This window comes from Elephas maximus, chromosome 13 (assembly GCF_024166365.1).
Source record: "Elephas maximus indicus isolate mEleMax1 chromosome 13, mEleMax1 primary haplotype, whole genome shotgun sequence".
Lineage (NCBI taxonomy): Eukaryota > Metazoa > Chordata > Mammalia > Proboscidea > Elephantidae > Elephas > Elephas maximus.
The window spans coordinates 55821276-55843526 of NC_064831.1; the positions used below are offsets into that span (position 1 = coordinate 55821276).

The 22251-nt window shown below is 35.2% G+C and overlaps 1 protein-coding gene across 5 annotated transcripts in view; it reads right to left on the reverse strand.

The window, feature by feature from the left end:
- The window catches only part of DENND4A (DENN domain containing 4A), a 128388-nt gene that overhangs the window by 62703 nt on the left and 43434 nt on the right, over positions 1 to 22251 (reverse strand). For all 5 annotated transcript variants that reach the window (XR_007519821.1, XM_049905233.1, XM_049905231.1 and 2 more), the window contains 7 exons: positions 12408 to 12477; positions 10162 to 10331; positions 9173 to 9414; positions 6187 to 6253; positions 4817 to 4875; positions 2341 to 2485; positions 1879 to 2054 (listed from right to left, as the gene is read on the reverse strand). Coding sequence is in view for 4 of the 5 variants with exons in the window: in XM_049905233.1 (XP_049761190.1) it covers positions 1879 to 2054; positions 2341 to 2485; positions 4817 to 4875; positions 6187 to 6253; positions 9173 to 9414; positions 10162 to 10331; positions 12408 to 12477 (929 nt within the window). In the remaining variant the exon portion in view is untranslated. The remainder of the gene's footprint in view (positions 1 to 1878; positions 2055 to 2340; positions 2486 to 4816; positions 4876 to 6186; positions 6254 to 9172; positions 9415 to 10161; positions 10332 to 12407; positions 12478 to 22251) is intronic.

A 22251-nucleotide genomic window follows, 5' to 3' on the forward strand; every position in this document is an offset into this window, starting at 1 on the left:
ATAAGAGTACTAATTACATAAATAGTTACCCAATAATTAATAGCAGAAGTATTAGTTTTGTAGACAGACAGTGTTGGTTTCAAAACCCAGTTCTGGCAGTATAAGCTATGTGCCCACTGATAAATTACTTAAAAATCTAAGTTTCAGTATCTGTCAGATAGGGTTGATAAAAACTACCTCGCAGAGAATGGAGAATAACGTGAGATAGCTTATGCAATGGGTATGGCTTTATGCTTAGCTTATATAAGATAGGAATTGCTTTCCCATTTTTCAGAAATTTCTTGACATTCACAGGCAGTTCTACTCTGTCCTATAGGGTCACTAGGAATCAGAATTGACTTGATGGCAAGTGAGTTTGGTTTTTTGTTTAAGAGCCAGAGAGGGAAAACTGTAAGCTCCATACTCAGGATTTATTTTTCTTTGAAATTTCAGGCTGAGGCTTCAGAAATTCTGGATGAAGGGAAGGAGAAAGCTGTTAGTTCCCTAGTCTATCCTCCCATAGGAAGAGTGATTATATCAACAAGGAGGAAAACCGATGAGTACAAATGACTCTTGTTTCTTTGATTCTTTAACTCATTAGTGATCAAAGCAGAAAGATCAAACAGTAAATAGAAAGAAAAAAATTCTTTTTTAACAAATGGAGGCAAAGTACAAAAAGAAAAAACATAATTTATTACCATAATAAGCACAGTATATATTTATTTACTATCCTTAAGTTCAATTTTCAAAAATATTGTCATGTAACATAACAACATTACTTTAATATTTAAAGAATAAAATATTCCCAGTAAAGAGTTAAATGTTCCTGGCAGAGAATCTTTGACTCTATCTGACCCCTATGTAAAATGACTTATATACAAAATACACTCTATATTTTCTTGGTGAGGTTTTCTACAAATAAAAGCTTTTCAACAGCATAAATTCTTTATCATAGAAGACTGATTTTTTTACTAAACTTTTCTAATGGTTTAGACACTTCAAGTTTTGACATAGACAAAACTGAGAATTAATCTAAGACTTCAAAATTAAATAAAAGGCTTTAAAATTAATAGCACTTTTTAAAAAATGGAGACAAATGCATTTGGATGTACATATTTAAATTATAAAAGCCATACTAGCTTTTGGGCTTTATTAATAAACTAAATTGCAGTTATTTTAAGTATGTCCTGTGGAGATGTAAAGTCACTGCATCAATTTCCTCTTCCCTAAATAACTTAAGTGCAATTAAACTGAAAATAAGGGACTGTTGCAAGAAAACACAAGAGAAGTACTGAGTTATAACGTAAAATACAGCTCCAATAACCACGACTTAAGTATTATCCCAATAAAAAGAGGGAAACTTATAAAAGTCTTATATTCCTAGAGTGTAAAGGTGATGAAAGTATATATAATTTAAAAGTTATTAAAATTTTAATATTATTACATTAATTTCCCTATGGAATACTAGTATTAGCCTTCTAATAGTATTACACAGAACTAGAAACAGGATTGAAGTATTAATCAAGAAACAGTGTTTTAAATTTAATTTGTGATTTCACCCACACTCATCTGACTAGAGAAAAATAAACATTTTCTATTTTTCATCTTAATTTCCCTTCTGCTAAATTTCTAAGTAAGCATAAAATTACAAAGTTTCTTCAATACTTATAAGATGTAAGGACTAGAAGTATATTTCCTTTCCATTAAAACCTTCCTTAATACCCTAAATCTACCCCATCAAGGCACGTAAGTGCTGATTCAAAGATGGTAATAACCACAAATACAAAGAAAACATTGTATCTCAAAACAATTCTAATGAACATTCACAAAAGATACGATTACACACATGCACTATGAGGTTGTAAGTTATTAGGTATGGAATCTCTAAAATGTACTTACTGAGAAATGGTGTTGGTGTCTAGGTCAACACAACTAACATCTGGGGGAGGATCGTAGAGATCAAAGTATCTTGAATCAATCCCTACTATGAATGGACATGGTGCACTCAAGACATCTGCTAAAGCCAGTGGGCAGAGAGGAACATATGGGCATGGCCAGTGAAACGGGAAAATCATCTTGGATAAACAAGAGATAGGAGAATATTCAGGTTTTTGATACTGAAGTATAAGTTGTAAGCATATAAAAAAATTATCTTTTAAATACTTATAGCTAATGCCTAATGCTTGATAACAAATTAAATAGTTATAACTAGAGTTAATGGTCAGGAAATTAAAACTGTTTCCATAATATAAAAATTCATTACTCTATGAATTTTAGATAAGCATTAAAATAACATTAAATTATATGAATAAATTAGGATGAAAACTAAATTGCCTGGCAGTAAGAAACCACGATACTCACAGACACTAGTGCTTCTGTCACACTAGTAAGCACGGAAGGCCGCAAGGAATGAATGAGGATTTTATGTTCTGTTACTGCAAACACCAGTAATGTCACGGCATTTTCAGGGCCTAAATTCTGAAGTAGTGTTGAAAACTTGCCACCACTGTCAACCCAAACAAATATATTTATTGAATAAGTGATTAAAAAAATTAAGATCCAAATACCTTATGGTCTAAAATAATAAGAAAAGTACATTATTAGGGTATTATTTGTATTATATATTCAACTTTAAACATGACTGCTGCTCTTACGTAAGGAAAACACTGCATGGCAAACATCCATGAAAACAATGTAATTTTAAGAGGTTTCAAAATCATTCGATTCTTTTGCATTGTATTCAACATGGAAAATGAGAAGTCATCTGCTTCATTTTATATAAAATGATCTGCAATGCAGATAACGTTCAAAATAAAGAATTCAATTCATGAAAGGCATGCTTTGGTTGAATGGTGAAGACAAATCCTTTAATAGAAATTTTTAGAACATGGCTCATCTCGCCCTGTAATTATCAGAAGAGCTACATGACTTGCAGGCTCACTTCCTTTAATGTAAATACACATATTAAAATTTGGGTTATGAATATATATATTACATTACTATTGCAATGACAATAGTAATAGGAAATCAGGAGCTACAAATGATACAAAGCAAAACAATAAACTTAGATCTTGTATATGGTAACAAAATACTGCCTTGAAAAATTACATAATTCAGTAATCCAACCAGTATCTTGTCTACATAATGCTAAACAACTGATTTTAGTGAATTAAATTTTTTTTTAATAAAGCAAAACTAATAACAAAATCTCTTGGAGAAATGAAAACATATGTCCACACAAAACTTATGTATCTACACAGCAGCATTAGTCACAGCAATCCCAAACTACAAACAACCTAAATGCTCATCAACTGATGAATGGATAAATAAAATATAGTATATAATCCCTGTGGGGAACATGCTCCGTAGAACAATCAACTATATGAGACCAGATGGGCAACACCTGCCCAAAAGCAAAGATGAGAAGGCAGGAAGGGGCAGAAAACCTGGACTAACGGACACAGGGAACCCAGGGTGTAAAGGGAAAGCAGAAGAGTGCTGACACATTGCAGGGATTGCAGCCTTGTCATAGAATAAATTGTGTATAAATTATTGAATGGGAAACTAATATTTGCCCTGAAACTTTCATCTAAAGCACAATAAAATGTTTAAAAAAGGAATAAAGTAGTGGTACATGCTACTACATGGATGAACCTTGGAAACTTTATGCCAACTGAAAGAAGCCAGACACAAAAGGCCACGTATTGTATGATTCCATTTGTAAGAAATGTCCAGAATAGGCAAATCTCTAGAGACAAAGGAAACTCTCGTGGCATAGTGGTTAAGTACTATGGCTGCCAACCAAAAAATCAGCAGTTCAAATCCACCAGGCGCTCCCTGGAAACTCTATGGGGCAGTTCTACTTCTGTTCTGTAGGGTCGCTATGAGTCGGAATTGACTCCATGGCGGTGGATTTGGTTTTTCGGTTTAAAGTAGATCAGTGGTTGCCTAGGGCTGGGGAGGATGAAGGAATTGGAAAGTGACTGCTAAAGGGTAAGTTTCTTTCTGGGGTGATGAAAATGTTCTAAAATTGACTGTGGTGACAGCTGCACAACTCTGAATACACTTTACCACCACTGACCTGTACACCTTAAATGGGCATATCGCAACAAAGCTGTTACAAAAAAAAAAAAAAAAGCCTTGGATAATTTAGATCATTTACATGTGGTCTCAGTCAGTATTTCTAGTTTATTTTGGGACCAAACAAAGGTTAAGAGAACACTGGTCACTCTGCGCCAAGGCCTCCTGATGAAATAATTTGCAATTCTTACAAAACTAATGTCAAAGATGGCAGCTGGTCTCCCTTAGGTATGTGCTACATAATAACTTAATTACACTGTAACTATTTCTCTGCTAGAAAAATTACATAGCTAATTGGATTTCAATAAAGGATACCGCAGAAAAAAACATGCATCATAATTCCTCTAAATTTTTAAGCTGATGACATACATTGTTCCAAGTCTTTGGTTTATTAATCATAATTACCCTCTTATTTTGGGTCACTTTTTAAAATGAATTGCATTTTAATTTTCTCTGAGGGATAATTAAAGCTAAAAAAAATTATTTTCAAAATCCACATATATATACATTTATGTAATAGTATTGATGGTAATAAATGGGTATTTAAAATCCCAAACACTACTGTAAAATTCCTTGTTTCTTCAAATCTGTGACCTAAATACCAAGTAAAGGGAATTTAGATAATAAAAAAAGTTAAATGAGAAGTACTTCTATCAACACTTGAAATTTTATCTAGCAAACAGAGAAAATATTTGAATGTCACTTTGGCCTCACACTAGATTTAAAGAAATTTAAACAGAAAGGAAGTTTTACTTGCCTTAGTGGGAGAGGTGAAGAAACAGGTTGACTGAGAATCAGATTATCATGTGGTGATAACTGTAAGATTTAAAACAAAGATTTGAAAACTCAGGATGAACACCACTTTCTGGTAAAAACGTACAGGCTAATAAAGGTGCCCAGGAAGCTGCACTGTATCCACTGACTAGTGTAGGAACTGCTGCTATCACTGATTAAGATCCTAAAGAACACATCCTGATGGCTGGTACCTTCCAATCACTAGTTTTTCCTACTCTGAATTCTATTTATTTTCTTTTGTTCCTCAGCATTTCCCCCAAATGTCATTGAAGCAAACCTGCATTAAAAGATTACATTAATCATCTAATGCTATAAAGCCAGGGTTAGCAAGCCTACGGCCCACGGGTCAAATTTGCAGCCCTCCTGTTTGTGTTTTGCTGGAATACAGCCATGCCTGTCATTTGTGTACTGCTTCTGGCTGCTTTTGTGCTGTAACAGCACAGCAGAGGAGCTGGGATAGAGATCGGATGGCCTGCAAAGCCTAAAATATTTACTATCTGATCCCTAACAAAAAAAGGTTTGCCAACCCTGCCTGTAAAACAAATCCTTTGTATGCTTTCAAACTGAGTGTGCTATCTCTATTCTGGTACTAAGCACTTACAAGAAGAAAGTGATGATATGTGGATACGTACACTCATTATAAAGATCATCAAACTGATATTTTTCCAGATATTTTATCTGAATTAATACAAAAATACAATTATTTTTATCTATATTTTCAAATTTATACATATTTCCACAAATCTGTAAATACCTATTTCCAGGATGATTTTTAATGCTGAATGATACCTTGTTGGGGCTGTGATGAATACAATAAGACCACATAATGATAATACATGAAAGTATTTCTTTATATAAATCCATTCAAAAATGATGATTAAAAAATCAGACAACTTAAGTATCAAGAACACAAACAAAAAGGAAATGTAAATGCAGGATACATTCAATTGGGGAAAGAGATGGGGAAAATTATGTTCATTTTAAAGTTCCCTCGTCACATAAAATATACGGGCATTCCTTTCTTCCTACAATATATGTAAAAGCACAACTTTTCCTTATATCTCTTTAATACATTTATCTTACTGAATGATTACCAAAAGCACAAACTTTCAAACACCTAGAGCAAATTTAGGGAAAGAAATCCCTTTCAATTTAACTCTTTCTCTAAAGCAGAAATGTTAGCTGTCTGGGAGGGGGTTTATAACACATTAAGAGCCCAAACTCCACATGAAATAGCATCTGGTTCTCTTTAGATCTCATTTTTTTTCTCACTTAAAATTATTATTCTTATGCTACACTTTGACAGAGTCAATAATCATTCAATGGCCTTACCTGAACTAAAATCCGTGGTCTTTGAGGAGATGGAAAAGGAACTTTGTGCATAAAATGAGAAATATGCCTTAAAAACAAACAAACAAAAACCCAGTTTATTTATTCCAAAGTGACTACCACATGCTGTAAAGGCCAACATGTCATCACCAGCCCAAGCTGAGTCAAAGCCTTTGTGTACCTGTAATTAATTTTGAAATCTCAGTACTGTGAAAACAAGGGAACAAACAGCAACCCAAAACCATCTGTCCCATTAAAAATGTTTGCGCCTCAATCCAGTAACTTTCACATTAATAGATGCTCACATATAACAATTGTAATCATCACTGTCTTAAACACCATTTCAATGTTTATCTCTCCCTATGAAGATGATATGGACATTATTAAATAAGCTAATTTCCATATTTATAATATGCTTTTTAGTCAATTGCTTATCTTTGGAAGTGAAACAACCATTTACAGTGCTCCAGAAAAATGAGTTAATTCTAAAAGATAAACAATATACTTCTATCAACAATAGGTAAACAAATTCTATTACTGATTTTATAAGTTTTTTTCCAGAAGAATATAGACAAAAAGTTAGATTGATGGGCTTTGTTTTGAACACTATGGAACAGAACAAAGGCAACTATAGAGAAAAAAATTTTTTTTTCTGAATAAGCTATTTTATTTCTGTTTTATTATTCTTTTTTAAGCATTGTTTCAAAATCATCTTGGTTTCAGAACCGAGTTAATTTCAATGGGCTATAGAACACTAGAAGAGAAATTTACTAATTTTACAAACATGTATTGACTGCTTACCATATATAAGACACTATGGCAGACATGAAGGGAAATGTAAAAGAGGCATAAAGCTACCAGTCTCTACCATCAGGGTACTCTCAGTCTAGAATAAAGATGAGGGGAACGAGTCCTACAGGACACAAGTCTGCCTAAGTTATCTGAAGAATTGGTAGTTGGAATAGGGAAAATCAAAGTGTGATCTACAGATCCCTAAAGACTTCCAAGAACCATTTGGGGAGGGTATGTGAGGTCAAAACTATTTTAGTAATAATATTAAGGTGTTGTTTGCCTTAATAGAGGCGCTAATGATGCAAAAGCATTGTGGGTAAAACATAGGCACTGATGATGCAAAAGCACTGTGGGTAAAACTGTGAGCACCTTACCATGAATCAGTGCAGAGGCACCAAACTGTACTAGCAGACATTATTAATATTCTTTATTAACACACTGGTAGTAAAAGAATGTCAGTTTCATTAAGCAGTAAATAGTAACAATTTTATTAAATCTTGACCCTGCAGGTATACTTTTAAAAAATACTCTGTGGACTGAAAGGGAAGTATGCATAAAGCATTTCTTCTGAATACAGAAGTACCACTGTTGTCTTGAGGAAAAGCACTTGTTTGTTTAGTCGCAAGTGAGTTAACTGTTTTCCTCTTTTTAAGAGTATCATTTTTACTGACAAACTAAGGTTATCCAGTCAGGTATTTGGCAGATATTTTCTAAAAGAAAATGAAGTGACCCTATTGCCTCAAGGAAAATAACTGACAGTATTTGTTGCCAATAATTAAATTCATAATTTGTAAAACTTAAAAAACTTATACAATTCAAAAATTAGAATTTTGCCACCATGAGCCTGATAGTTTCCTAATACTCAAAACTTGCCTGGTGAGATAGGTGGTGATAATAAGAAACATAATTTTTTTACATTGATAATGAAATATGTTTACATTAGGAAGATCTGCTTAACTCAGTGAGTCGATATTTTCCAAATGACCAATGCGCAATGCTATAAAATCACGCGTAAGTAAAAGTTCCACTAAAAGAACAAGACAGACCTGTGGCTTTTAATGTTAACAAGGAAAGAAAGTTCACTGCTAAAGGTTCAGGTTCCACATTGCAAATAACCTGTAAAAACTACCACTTGTCAAATTTTGGTGCAGTCTCAAAAAAGAATATCCACAATTTTCTGAAAAGATTACTCAAATGCTCCTCATTTTTCCACTTGTTTATCTGTGTGAAGCCAGATTTTCTTCATATAGTTGAGCCAAAACAACTTGTCGCAACAGATTCAATGCAGAGGCATATATGAGAACCCAACTGTGCAACTAAGCCAGACTTTAAAGAGATTTGCAAAAATGTCAAATAACGCCACTCTTCTCACTAAATATTTTTTTGTTTTGGCAAGTAGCTATTTTTCAAAAAAGATATTCATGTTAACATATAATTTTTTTTTAAATCAATGAATAAATATTTGAAAAGTTTCTCAGTTTTAATTTCTATTATAATAAATATTGATACAAACACATAAACGAAAGCTTTTGGGGGGTCCTCAGGCCAAAAAAATTGAGGACTGTTGGGATTAAGAATAGAAAAAGATAAGGCAAAATTAAGAGTAATATTGCGCACTGAATGCTTTTATAACAATCCTATCACCGCCCAACTGTCATCAGAATCAGAGAATTCTGCCTGAGGACACGAAAGAGCTCAAGTGATAGATGGTATAAACAACAGTCAAACAATTGACATGTTTAGATCTCACTGACATCAGATTTTATGGCATGAAATATCAATTAATTTTAGTGATCTTAAATTAAATCACTAAAGTTAATAAAGCAAAAAACAAAGTATTCATTTAATCATCTAAATTCATGACATTAAAATAGTATGAATATTTTTTAAAGTTTCGTAATAAACCCGTTATATATAAGAATTATTAAAAAAAATTTTTTTTTAATATAAGAATTACAAATTAGTATAAAAATTACAATATCTCTCCAGATTAGGTTCTTTAAGCCTGGCAAGATGATGGAAAGAAAAATGAAACATTTATTTTATTTCGTTAGGTATAAAGTTATTTATCAAGTTCTTTTTTCAAAATAACTATTGAGAAGTTCAGTCTCCACATAAAATTTACTCAATTAAGTAACAATATACCACATAATGAAAAGATCTGCTAAATTTTGAACCAAGATGATGTCTAACTTACTTCTCAATTGGAAGGACATGAGGTCCAGAGATGGAATAACGATATAGAAAAGTCAGAAACTTCTTGAATGCATCAAAAAAGGGCCAGTGAGAAAGAAGACAAATGCATTTACTAGTGTGAATTGTTTTGGAACTATCAGGCTTTCCATCTGCCGGCAATGTTAATCCCAAAAGAAATCTCTGTTTTTCCGTGAGATTCTCCTCAGAGTATGGTTCATAAAACTGAATAGCAGCACCATAGACCTGCAAAACAGGAAATATATGTAACAAACAAAAAAAATTTTTTTTTATACATCAAATTACATCATCAGTTATACATTTAATGGATGCTTGCTATGAGCGAGGCTAAGTGCCAGTATTAGGAACGCAGTGGTGAACAGACATCACTCTTGCTTTCTTGAAGTATAAAAGTACTATACAGCACTATTCTCAGGTCCTCTTATTGGGGGAGGAAAAACTGCTTAATTAAACTGCATTGCTTTATGGAGAATGAAAGCAATTGTTGCAACATTCTCTATAAGAAAATGACTGAAAATAATTGTTTGGTAGAAAGTGGGACAGAATTTCAGATAAGGAAATATAAATTCCAATCTTGGGCAGCTCACTAAATTTCTCTGGACCTCAGTTTCTCTATCTGTAAGTTGAGCCTGTTGGACTACATGATTCCCAAGGTCCCTGCCAGCTATAACAGTAAAAGATTGCAAACAGCATTATATATTTAATGATGTCTTTTGTACTACTTCAAAAGTTTCTTTAATCACATAAAACAAACCAATCTTTCACCATATTCACAAAAAAAGGACCAAGTGGATGGGATAAAATGAAAATTCTCTTTTCCTATGTCTCTGGATATATTATTTTAACCAACTGTAAGAGGCATGGATTTAACTTAACCAGCTATTTTTCCTACTGTTCCTTGCATTATATAAAACTTAAGGCTTGAAAATGTACACAAAATTTGTAAATGCCATTTGTTAAAACACATAGTACCTTTTCAGCTGATGCTCCAGTTAACACAAAGGTAGAAAACACAGGGAGAGGGTATTTGCTGTTTGGTGGCCAACATTCAATAGTTGCACCCATTGGTAAACAAAAGAGGGGAACAGATTCTGGTAGTGAGAATGATTCATAATCCTCTTGGGGATATCTACAAATTAAACCTGTAAAAACAGTAATAAATATTAGGTCATCACTTCCTAAATTCAGCTGTTCATAATTTGAATTATGAAAATGTTTCTCATTTCCCACATTTGGAAGGCCAAAACATGCATATGTTCATCAAATAACTTTGAATGCTTCACAGGATTCATATAGATTTAAATTTTCAACACTGTAACTTTTAATATTAACAAACTGCTTAATACTTACCAAGCTTCATCCACAAAGGCTAGATAAGGCAAACAAAAAAAGATAACCCTATAGAAATATACAGACCTAAAAATTCAGTTTGTGGTCACATTAATTCAAGGCATACGAATATACCATTTTTGAATTTTTCAGCTCTCAATAACCTTTCCTCGGGGGATTTTACACATGAAAATGGGTATTGCCAATGAGTATATATATAATATCTACCACAAATACAAAAAAGTTACTTGTAAAAATAGAAAAGCCACATATTTACAATGTTTCCAGAATAGTATCAACTCAAGCTCAGCTTCTAAATAGCCCCAGATTATATGAAGATAGGAGTTTCAAGTGATCTATGATTTCACGTTAGGTAAACTAGAGTGGGAATCAACTCGGCAGCAACTGGCTTTTAGACTAGGCTGGAAAATGGCATCTTCTAATAAATACATCCTAAGTACAGAGACTTGTACTGGATTTTGTGAAACTAGAAACAAAAAACAGCTTCCCTGACCTTGAATTTCTTCAAGTGGATGCTGTCACTAGACATGACCATAAAAACAAAAGGATAAACTGGGAATAAGACTGGCTGCTTCTGCCACTAATAACTGTATGACTCTGGACAAATCACATATCCATAGGATTCTGGTTTCTCATCTATAAAGTGAGAAAGATGAATAAGGTCCAAGGCGGCTCTAAAATTCTCTAATTATAAGCCAGTTTGCCAGCCAGTAGGTCCCACAAAAATCTACAGTTAACTCTCTCAGGTAGTGAGGTAATAGTGAAGCCATTAAGTATAGGAATAGTGATGAATTGTGGGTCCTAAAAAATAAAAAGTTGAAGAAAAATTAGGAGTCTAGGACACTAATTTTAAAAATATGTGTTTGTTTATGTTAATAGGGGAGAAGCAACTCGGAAAAGTCGGGTGAGAATGGCTGTACAACATGAAGAATGTAATCAGTGTCACTGAACTGTACACGTAGACACTGCTGAATTGGCATGTTCTGCTGTGTATATTCTTAACAACAACAACAAAAATAAACTGTATTAAAAATATATGTATTTTTAGAAAGCTGAATCTGCATCTCTTCTCTTGTAAATAAGATCAGTATGTTTGATATCTGAAGCCTCAAGAAATTGAAGATTTCAACTATGTGTTATAAAATCACAAATTACTTTATAATATTTCACACTATTATAAAACATAATTACATATAAACTACAGATTTGACTAGAATTAATATAGATATTAAAGAACCATTAATTAAAAGGAGGGTAAATATTTTTCCCATACTATCTTCTGATTGAAAAACTTAAAAAAGAACTGGCATCCATTTACGAGTTACAGCAGCCCCCGGGTTACAAATGAGATCTGTTCTTAAGTCTGTCATTAAGTTGAATCTGTACGTTAAGTCAGAACAGGACATACGGTTCTTGTTTACCAGCAGTTAGTCAAATGTTTGTCTTAGTAAATAGTGTACATCCTACCTTGCTATGCATATAAAACACGAAACACTCCCAAACATGCAATGTTTTCATGAGCATCACCAAGTAGTATGTACGTTAGTTATTAAGAAGCACTGAATATAACTCAAATTTTTAATATGGCAGTCTGTTCTTATGTACCAGTTGTCCATAAGTCGGATTTCTTAACCTGGAGACTGCCTGTTTCATTTAAACCTAATGCTTAAGCCCTGCTTTTAAAATTACTCTTCCAAAAACCATCCAATAAACGTGCATATGAAGACAAAACTAAGAATCAAGAGACATGGAAGGGTTCTTGTAACAGTTCTGACACTAGCATCATAAAACAGGCTCCCCCTCCCCTTTTATCTTACTGGGTCACACAATACATTTCTAAAGTGCTTCATGAAAAATAACATACTTACCAGCTTTGTAAGATATAGTGTTAGTCTTTGCCACGGATTTTTTATAACATAAGTACACTGCTGATCCCCACTGAATTAAAAAAAAAAAAAAAGAAAATATCATTTAATTTTAAAAGGCAGTAACTTGATGTCACGGATTGAATTGTGTCCCCCAAGAATATGTGTACCAATTTGGCTAGGTCATGATTCCCAGTATTGTGTTACTGTCTACCATTCTGTCATCTGATGTAATTTCCCTATGTGTTGTAAATGCTATCACTATGACATTAATGATATGGATTAGCAGCAGTTATATTGATGAGATCTATAAGGTTAGATGGTGTTTTAAGCCAATCTCTTTTGAGATATAAAAGAGAGAAGCCAGCAGAGAAACAGAGGAACCTGATACCACCAAGAAAGCAGCACCAAGAGCAGAGCGCGTCTTTTGGACCCGGGGTCCCTGTGCCTGAGAAGCATCTCGACCAGGGAGGATTGATGACAAGGACCTTCCTCCAGAGCCAACAGAGAGAGAATGCCTTTCTCTGGAGCTGATGCCCTGAATTTGGACTTGTGGCCTACCAGATTATGAGAGAATAAATTTCTCTTTGTTAAAGGCATCCACTTGTGGTATTTCTGTTACAGCAGCACTGAATGACTAAGACACTTGATAAAATTTCTTTGATCTCCCCAGTATATATTATCTAAAATGTAGCAACAGATTTCTCTCTGTTAGCTATTTTCAGTTGATTATTTTGTCAGCAATTTACTGAAGTTATTGCTTACTTTTCTTTTAGAAGTTAAATTTAACATTCCCTTTCCCCTGCAACAGCAGTAACATGAGGAAAGCTTGACCCTTTAAAACAAAATTAAGCAACAACAATTTAGGTTTTATTCTGAGTTCAATCTTTGGGTAGAAATGACAAACTACATGGTTATTTTTATACAGAAATACTATTTATGTGCATGTTTTCTTTCTGACTCCACACCCCTTCTAGATACTGCCAAATTTTTCTGCAGCCCTTTATGCCAAAATTCCTCAAAAGAGTTGTTGAAATCTGATGTATCCAGTTCCTTATTTCCCATTCTCTTCTGAATCCACTCTAAACCAGGCTTTAATCCCCACAGCTCCTTAAAAGAACTGAACAACTTCCAGGATGCCAAATCTAGTAGTCAACTCTTAGTGTTCATCTCATTCAGCCTCTCAGTGGGTTTTAATACCATTAGTTACTACCTTCAGGGAACATTTTCTTTACTTGCTTTTGAGGCATCATACTCTCCTGGTCCCTCACGGCCCTATCCAGCCACTCCTTCTCAGTTTGCTTTGTAGGATCCTCCCCTTCTTCCTAATCATTAAATGTGCTCTCTACCTTCTCTAAATGATCTCATACATTTAGTCCATGGTTTTAAATAACAGCTACTCACGGAGAAGTCTCAAATTTCTAGTCCCAGCGCCAACTATACCCTCGCCCTACCAACTCCAGACTCATATCCAAGTGCCTACTGGACACCCGCACTTCTGTGTCTGAGAGCACCTCATATTTAACACAACTATAACAGAAATCTTGTCCCTCTCAAACTTGCTCTCCTCCCAGTGCTTCCCATCTCAGAAAATGGCCCCACTATTTACCAGTCTGAAGACCCTGGAACCACTTGTGTCTTTTCTCTTTCTCTCATACACCATATCCAATCCATCTGCACATTCTGTCAACTCTACCTTCAAAATCAGCCTTGAATCTGATCACTCTGCACCACCTTCATCACCACTGCTCTTGACCAAGGAGTCACCTTTTTAATTTTTACCACTACTGTAGTCTCCGAAGCAGTTTCTTGGCTTCTTGGTCTTCAACACTGTATAGCCAGAGGGAGCCTTTTAGATGTAAGGCAGATCATGTTGCTTCTTGCTTAAAACTCTCAAATGGCTTCCTATTAGATTAAGAATAAAATCCAGACTCCTTACTCTGGACCACAGAGCCCTATGTGATCAGATTTCTACAACCTGTGATCATGCCTCCTACCACTCCAACCACATCTCCTTATCACTCCTTCACTCTGCTCCAACATCACTGGCCTCCCTGCCTTTTCTCAAACCTACCAAGCACAGGTCTATGAGAGGGCCTTTAAACTTCCCATGCTCTTCACCTCATTTTATTCAGGTCTTGGCTCTAATGTCCCTTCCTCAGAGAGGCCTTACTAGTCATCCTAACCAAAACAGCATCTCCTGTCACTTTCTATCCCCTTTATTCTTCAGATAGCTTGTCACTCTCTGTCATTATACGCTATATTTGCTTGTTTTCCCACTTGAATGTAAGCTCAATGAGGGCAGGGACTTTGTCTTCTTTGCCACTGCACTCCCAGTGCCTTGTATATAGTGGTAGTTCAATAAGTATTGCTGAGTAAATAAATACATAAATATTTAAAAAGCTTTTAAAACAATAAGCTTTATGAATTAGACAATATGAATTAGACAATCTTCACATAATCCATGCAAATGAAGGAGGGCAACATAATTGATAACTAAAAATAGTATATAATCAAAACATTTATTATCACAATTTAATGTTATTTATATTCTACTACTCTACTGCTACTACCATGGATTGTAGTAATCTCCCTAGTGATCTCCTTCCTTCCACCTTTGCTGTCCACTTCAGTCTATTATCAGGTAAAAGCAGGATCGTTTTAAAGCAAACATTAAGTCATGTCACTGCTCCATTTGAAAAGCTCAGTTCTACTCTGAATAAAAGCCAAAGCCCTTAAAATCACCTAAGGGTTCTACCTAATCTGCCCCCACTTCAATTTCTTTATTTTCCCCTCCTGAAGACCTAACACCCTCCTTATTGTTCCCAAAACCTGTCAGGAATGCTCCTTCCTCAAGGCCTCTTGCACAAACTGTTCTATTTAGAACATTCTTCCCCCATGATAGGTGAATGGTCAATTCCTTTACTGTCTTCTCAGTAAGGCCTACCCTGACCACCCAATTTAAAATTACAACCCATTTGCCAGAACTCCCAGTTCCTCTTTATCCTAACCTATGTCTTCTTCTTCTTCTTTTTTTTTTTCTTAGCACAGCATGTATCACTTTCTAACATACTTCATAATTTATTTATTTAATATTCGTTACTTGGTGTCTATTTCTCCCACTCTCATAGAATATAAGCTATATATTCTATGCTATCACTAGCACCTAGAACAGTACTTGGCATGCTGTAGGTGCTCAATAAAGTATTTCCTTAATGAATAAATCTCAGGACAGAGGGTTCAAGGTGCTGACACAGGAGTATGCTTGGCATGTCCAAAGAGTCAAAAGGAGGCAATGTGAGTGTAAAAGAGTAAGTAAAGGAGATAAGAGAGCCAGATCATGTAGGGCCTTGTATGACATTTTAAAGACTCTGGCTTTTATTCAGAGAGAAACTGAAAGTCAATGGAAGATTTTGAGCAGAAGAGTGGCATTATCTGACTTAAAAGTCACCCTGACAGCTGTGCTGAGAAGTGAGGGGAAGAGACAAGTGTGGAAGTGACGAGACCAGTTAAGAGGCTACTAAAGTAAAAAAAATGATCATGGCTTGGGCCAGGGTGGTAGCAGTAGGGATGCTGAAAAGAGGTCAGATTCTGCTTGTTTTCTGAAAATAGAGACAAGAGGATTTCCTATTTGATTAGATACAAAGTCTAAGAGAGTCAAAGGTGATTCCACAGTTTTAGGGTTGGGTAACTGGAAGAATGAAGTTCAACTGACATGAGGAAGAACGGGGGTAGAGGAGGTTTTGGAGCAAAGATGAGGATTTCAGTTTTAGACATATTAAGTTTGAAAAATCTATTGAAAATTCAAGTTAAGAATCAAATACAGCTAAGGTGAGAGGTCAGAAATGGATATGTAAACTTAGAGTCCTTGACGTGTGGGTAGTGACAGAGAGAGTCACACAGCACATTTCTTTATCTCCTTCGAGTTCCAGCTCCAACATCACTTTATCAGAGAGGTCTTTTTTCACTACCTTATACGCAATAACAAGTCCCCCTCCACCCTGCCCAGCCCTCCCTACCACCCAGTCTTGTACTTTTTTTTCCCTCCATAGCATTTAGTATTACCATGTGGCACATTATATATTTATGTATTTATCATCTGCCTCCTACTACTAGAATTTAAATTCCGTGATGGTTAGGACTTTGCTTTGCTCACTGCTGAATCTGTATCACCGAAAATTGTATCTGGTATATGGAAAATGCTTAATAACATTTGTTAAATGAATTAATGTGAGAGGATGTGTTCATACATACATGCACACACGTATTAACAAGTATGTAAGAATAGGTACATGGCACTGAGAACAAATATATATAGAAAATAAGCTATCATTGCACCACCACGGCTCCTTAAAACTTTAAGAAATTCTTCTTAGATATTAAGAGACTATTAAATAACAAACATCTGTGTACTTACCACCTAGATTTAACAAATGTTAACAATTTACCATATTTATTTCAGATCTTTTATTTCACAAAGAAATAAAAAAAAGACAGGTTTAGCTAAAGCCCCAGCTTCCATCCCTTTCCCTCCTCCTTAGTTAACCACTAGCTGAAAGTCAGTGCATTTTATTACCATGCATTTTAAAAATTTCTAGTACATGAATATACATATCCATATATAATTGTTTTGTGTGCTTTTTAATTTTACACAGTGATACACTAATATATGTCCTTTTGTGATTTGCTTTTTACTCATCAATATGTTTTCAAGAATTATCCAAATTGATATAGTATATTTAATTTCTTCACTGTAGAGTGTCAGCAGAAGAGAGGACGACCCTCAACGAGATGGACTGACACAGTGGCTGCAACATGGGCTCAAGCATAGCAACAACTGTGAGGATGGCGCAAGGCTGGGTAGTTCTGTTGTACATAGAGTTGTGATGAGTCAAAATCGACCCAACAGCACCTAATAACAACAACTACTACTGGGCAGTATTCCATAAATGAATGAACCATAGTTTAATACCTATTCCCCCAGCCCTGCTGGTATAGTGGTTAAGAGCTCACCTGCCAACCAAAAGGTCAGCAGTTCAAGTCCACTAGCTACTCCTTGGGAACACTATGGGGCAGTTCTACTCCGTCCTATATGGTGGCTATGAGTCGGAATTGACTCGACAGAGACGGATGTGGTTTTATGAATGGACACTTTGTTTTTTTAGTTCTTTCTTTTTTGCTACTATGAACAATGCTGCAATAACTTGGCTCCTTGTGCAAAGCTTTTCATTGCTTTCTTAAACAGAGTAAAACATTTTAGTGAGGTCAAGATCGCTAGAATCATCATATGGATATTGAACTTTGCTACAAACTACTCTGCTTTTAAAATTCCTAATAACTCCTTTTTTTTTTTTCCTAACTCTTTCCTCTGTTTCAGGTTTCTGCCACTTTTCTTTCTTACAAGTCTTTCCCCCATGTGCCTTCTTCTCTTTTAAATGTCCCTTCTAATATGCTGTGAGCTGAAGAAAACAGATCATTTCATTACAATAATGTCTAAAGCAAGAGTAAGTTAGAAGAGGGGTAATTCTGAGACACTCAGTGAGTAAAGTATAAGCTTTTAGTGTCTGGACTTTATATCTACTTTGAATGTTCAAAAGCCTTTTTTGATCTTCTTTGCTGCTTTTCATGTAATCCTTTCAAGAATTACACAACAATTGTGCTTGCTAGATGACTCGTTTCTGAGTAAGTGGGGCATTATACTTGGGAAAGACTAGGTGACACAGGAGTCACTTAAAGGTAAGGGCTAAGAAAGGACTGGGGAAATGTTGGCATTACAGAAAATAGAGACAAGTTGCATAAGGAAATTCATGTAAGTCAAGTGTCTAAATATGAATTATTTTTCTCCTTTGGCTTCTCTGATACTTAGCTCATACCCATTTTATTAAGTTCTCAATTGCATGTATTTTGAAAATCTGGTGAACAGCAAGGAGAAAAGATACCATAGTAAGCATTATATGATCATTTTTTTAAAAATCCTTTTTCAAGAAAAGACAATATCCTGAAGAATCAAAATCGTAATAAATTTCTGTTTTTGACTTTAGGTATCTGTCAGTCTTCCAAAAATATCTTCTAAATTGAACATCTAAAAGCATAAGTGCACCAAACTAAGATGAAAGGGAATAATATCCAAACACCTCTCTTATTTAAACAACACAGCATATAGAAAATAGTATGTCTAGGCATCTGGAAATATCTGAACAAAAAACAAACATTTTATTTCAAAAAAATTTAATGGATTATATTCTAGTCGAGATTACAGCCTCAGGAAATTTTCTCTTGATGCAAAAATATTAAAACATTTATAAAAATAAAATCTCAACACAGCAATGAGCATAATTTAACCTCCTAAGCCAGATTTGATATACTAATCTTCTGGAGACACATTTTTTAATACGTCATATGGATGTATAAAACTCAAGTGGATGTTACAAATGTTGGCAAACTTGGATTTTATCAGATGGATAGGAAATTTATAAATAAAGGACCCTCCAATTCCCCATAAGTCAAATTTTTAAAGACAATAACAAACAAAAACCTTCCATAATAACTGTTATGATTATAAAAAGGGAAATACAAAATCATTTGGATATGGCAGAAACCAAAAGGAATACTCTAAAATGAAAAACAGGGACTCAGACACACAGTAGGAGTTCCTGGGTGGGTAGTGCAGATGGTTAAGTGCTTGACAACTAACCAAAAGGTTAGCAGTTCAAATCCATTCATAGGTACCTCGAAAAAAAGGTGTCGATTTGCTTCCGAAAGGTCAGACTTGAAAACCCCGTGGAGTGCAGTTCTACTCTGACACACACAGGGTCACTATAAGTTGGAACCAACTTGCTGGCAACTGTTTTGGTGGTGTTTTTTGTTTGTTTGTTATTTCAGTGACACAGTAAAAATTACGAGGATCTGTAGGAAAAGAGCCATAAATATAAAGACTACAACAGCAGTTTCCCAATTTTTTCATATACAGGGTTCAGCAAGAAAGAAAGCAGGAGGAATCACTGTTCTAAAATTACCTTAAACTTTCGACCGATAGTCAAACTATCCACATTGTGGTTTACGCCATAGCAAAAATTTACTTTCAGATACTTCCCCTTCTCCCCTGGGAATTAGGTACACGATTTAATTATTTGTTTTGTTAACAACTCTACTTTTCTAAATAAATTTGTTATATCAAATGGTGACATTCTTAAAAAGTCGTAAAATGAGAGCTATTTGATAGAGTTAAAAAAAAAAAAAAACTCTCAGTGGGAGTTAAAAAACTTAGTAGGTAGGCCCAATTCTGCCAAGAAGTAGCCTTTCAGCTCTAAAATATTATGATTCAATTTTAAATCAAAAGTCCAAACTATTTAAGGCTTTTGGTCTAAAATTTGAAAGCTGAATAATTCTTATAAAGATTGAACACACATTTCCCGGGGTCTAGCAGATCATTTTTTTTTTTTTTTTTCTGGTTTAGAAACCCTGTAGATGACTTTCATTCAAGCTACCTAATCTTCTAAACCATGAGTCACCTATATGACTATATTGCTAGGATTATCAACACATCAATAATTTAGTCCCAACTGCTTCCTGATTCCTTACATATACACTGAACAAATGTAAAAATAAGTTTTCTAGACTGTATGTCTACTTTAGCTATTTAAAAGGAGGGAGAAAATAAGTTATTGTACATCCACTCCAAAGGCCTGAATTTGTTTTTATTATCTTATAGTCAATGGAAACAAAGAATGTTAACAGATACAAACTACAACCCATTGCAAGTTGAAATTTAATGGTTTATTGCTAAGATCAAGGAACAATCTCTATATTCAGGTCTGACGCTAGATTAAAGAACAAGAAAACAGCCATTTAAGAGGTTTCTATTACTCTAATGTTTCTTTGGAGCCCTGGTGGCTCAGTGGTTAAGAGCTCAGCTGCTAACCAAAAGGTCAGCAGTTCAAACAAACCAGCCGAATGTTTAGAAACCCCATGGGGCAGTTCTACTCTGTCCTGTAGGGTCACTATGAGTCAGAATCAACTGAATGACAATGGGCTTCCATGGTTTTAATGCTTCTTTAAAAAACTTAGGAGAAGCTTAAACATTAGACAAAAGAACTCTTCCTCAGACATTAAATATACGAAAAAAGGGACTGGTAGAGCAGAGTAGAGTTAACTAACAGCTAACAACAGCTAACACTTATATGGGGGCATTGGCGATTCAACGGTAGAATTCTTGTCTTTCACATGAGAGACCAGGTTCGATTCCCAGCCAATGCACGTCACGCACAGCCACCATCTGTCTGTCAGGGGATGCTTGAGTGCTGCTATGATTCTGAATAGGTTTCAGTGGAGATTCCAGACTAAGACGGACTAGGAAGAAAGGCCTAGTGATCTACTTTTGAAAATCTGCCAGTGAAAACCCTATAGACCACAACAGTTGACTCTGCAACTGATCATGGAGATAGTGCAGGACAAAGTGGCATTTTATTCCATTGTGTATGGGGTCGCCATGACTTGGGGGGTGCTAACAACAGCAACAACAACAATACTTATATTGTATTTACTGTGTGCCAGGTACTGTTCTAAATTCTTTATAAATATTAATTCATTTAATTTTCACAAAAAGCCTGTGAAATAAAGTACTACTTGATCCCCACTTCATGAATGAGGACACTGAGGCTCAAAGAGTCAAGGGACTTGTGGAAGGGGACACTCCAAGCACAGCATGCCACCTTATCCTGTAACCCACAAATGAACCTTGTGCTTACGATCAGATGTGTCAACCTGACTTCTTAGATGGGATGAGAGTGTGGAATGACCTCTTTCCCAGGGCATCTTGACCCAAAACATTTCCCATAGCAGCTGGTGGACTATCAGCACATCCCTCCCCTCTTGCCCTTAGCACATCAACGTTCCCAGGAACTGCTTAGCTAAGTGTGTGTGTTATATGGCAGCTGGCCAATCCCATTTCTATATCTGTTCCCGGTGGAGAGAGAACAAGGTCCATCAGCTGCAACACGAGAGAGCTGTTACGTAGATCAACAGCCCTGATTTGGCTGTGGGGAGTGACCTGCTGGCCACAGGGGTCTGGAGCCCACAGCTGAAGCTGACCTTACTCTGTCTCTTCTCTGTGTGAGTAAAGCATTGTTCTATTTAATGTCTGTGTGTAAGCTGTGTTTTTATTGGTGATCCCAGGCCTTGGTTCAACAGGACTTGTCCAGGACACATATCTGAGATTCAAACCCAGGCAGTTTAGCTGTAGTTCATGCTCTCAACCACTATGCTATGTGCCTCTTTATTCTCTCTAATGGAGAACAAATGCTCTCTGAGAATACTGGAACTAGTGTTTCGGGACAAAGAAAAACAGAAACTCATATCTCTGGGTTGTGCTTCAATTCCATAAGTCTACTTAGAACACCTTGATTAACTGATGAGACCTAGGACTGGCTCTAATGACGACATCAATTTACTCTGATTTCAAAACCAACACATCCACAAAATAAATGGAAAACTCACAAATGGGAAAATATCAAGTTATCTATAAGCCTGTATAAAAATACCCAACCAAATCTGAAATGGTGTCTTAAGCTAAGCATTATATCATAGTTTTCACATTTTTAAAGAGTTGTTTAAAAAAAAGAGAATATGTGACAAAGACTGCCTTTGGTGCACAAAAACTAATTTATTATCTAACACTTTACAGAAAAAGTTTGCCTGACCTCTGAATTAGGAGGCTATTGCAATAATCCTGTTAAGAGATGATCATGGCTTGGACCAGGATGGTGGCAATGGAGGGACTGAGAAGTGGTTCAAATACAAGAAGTTAAAGTCAATAGGATTTACAGAAAAGTAGAAGAGAAAGTTTAAG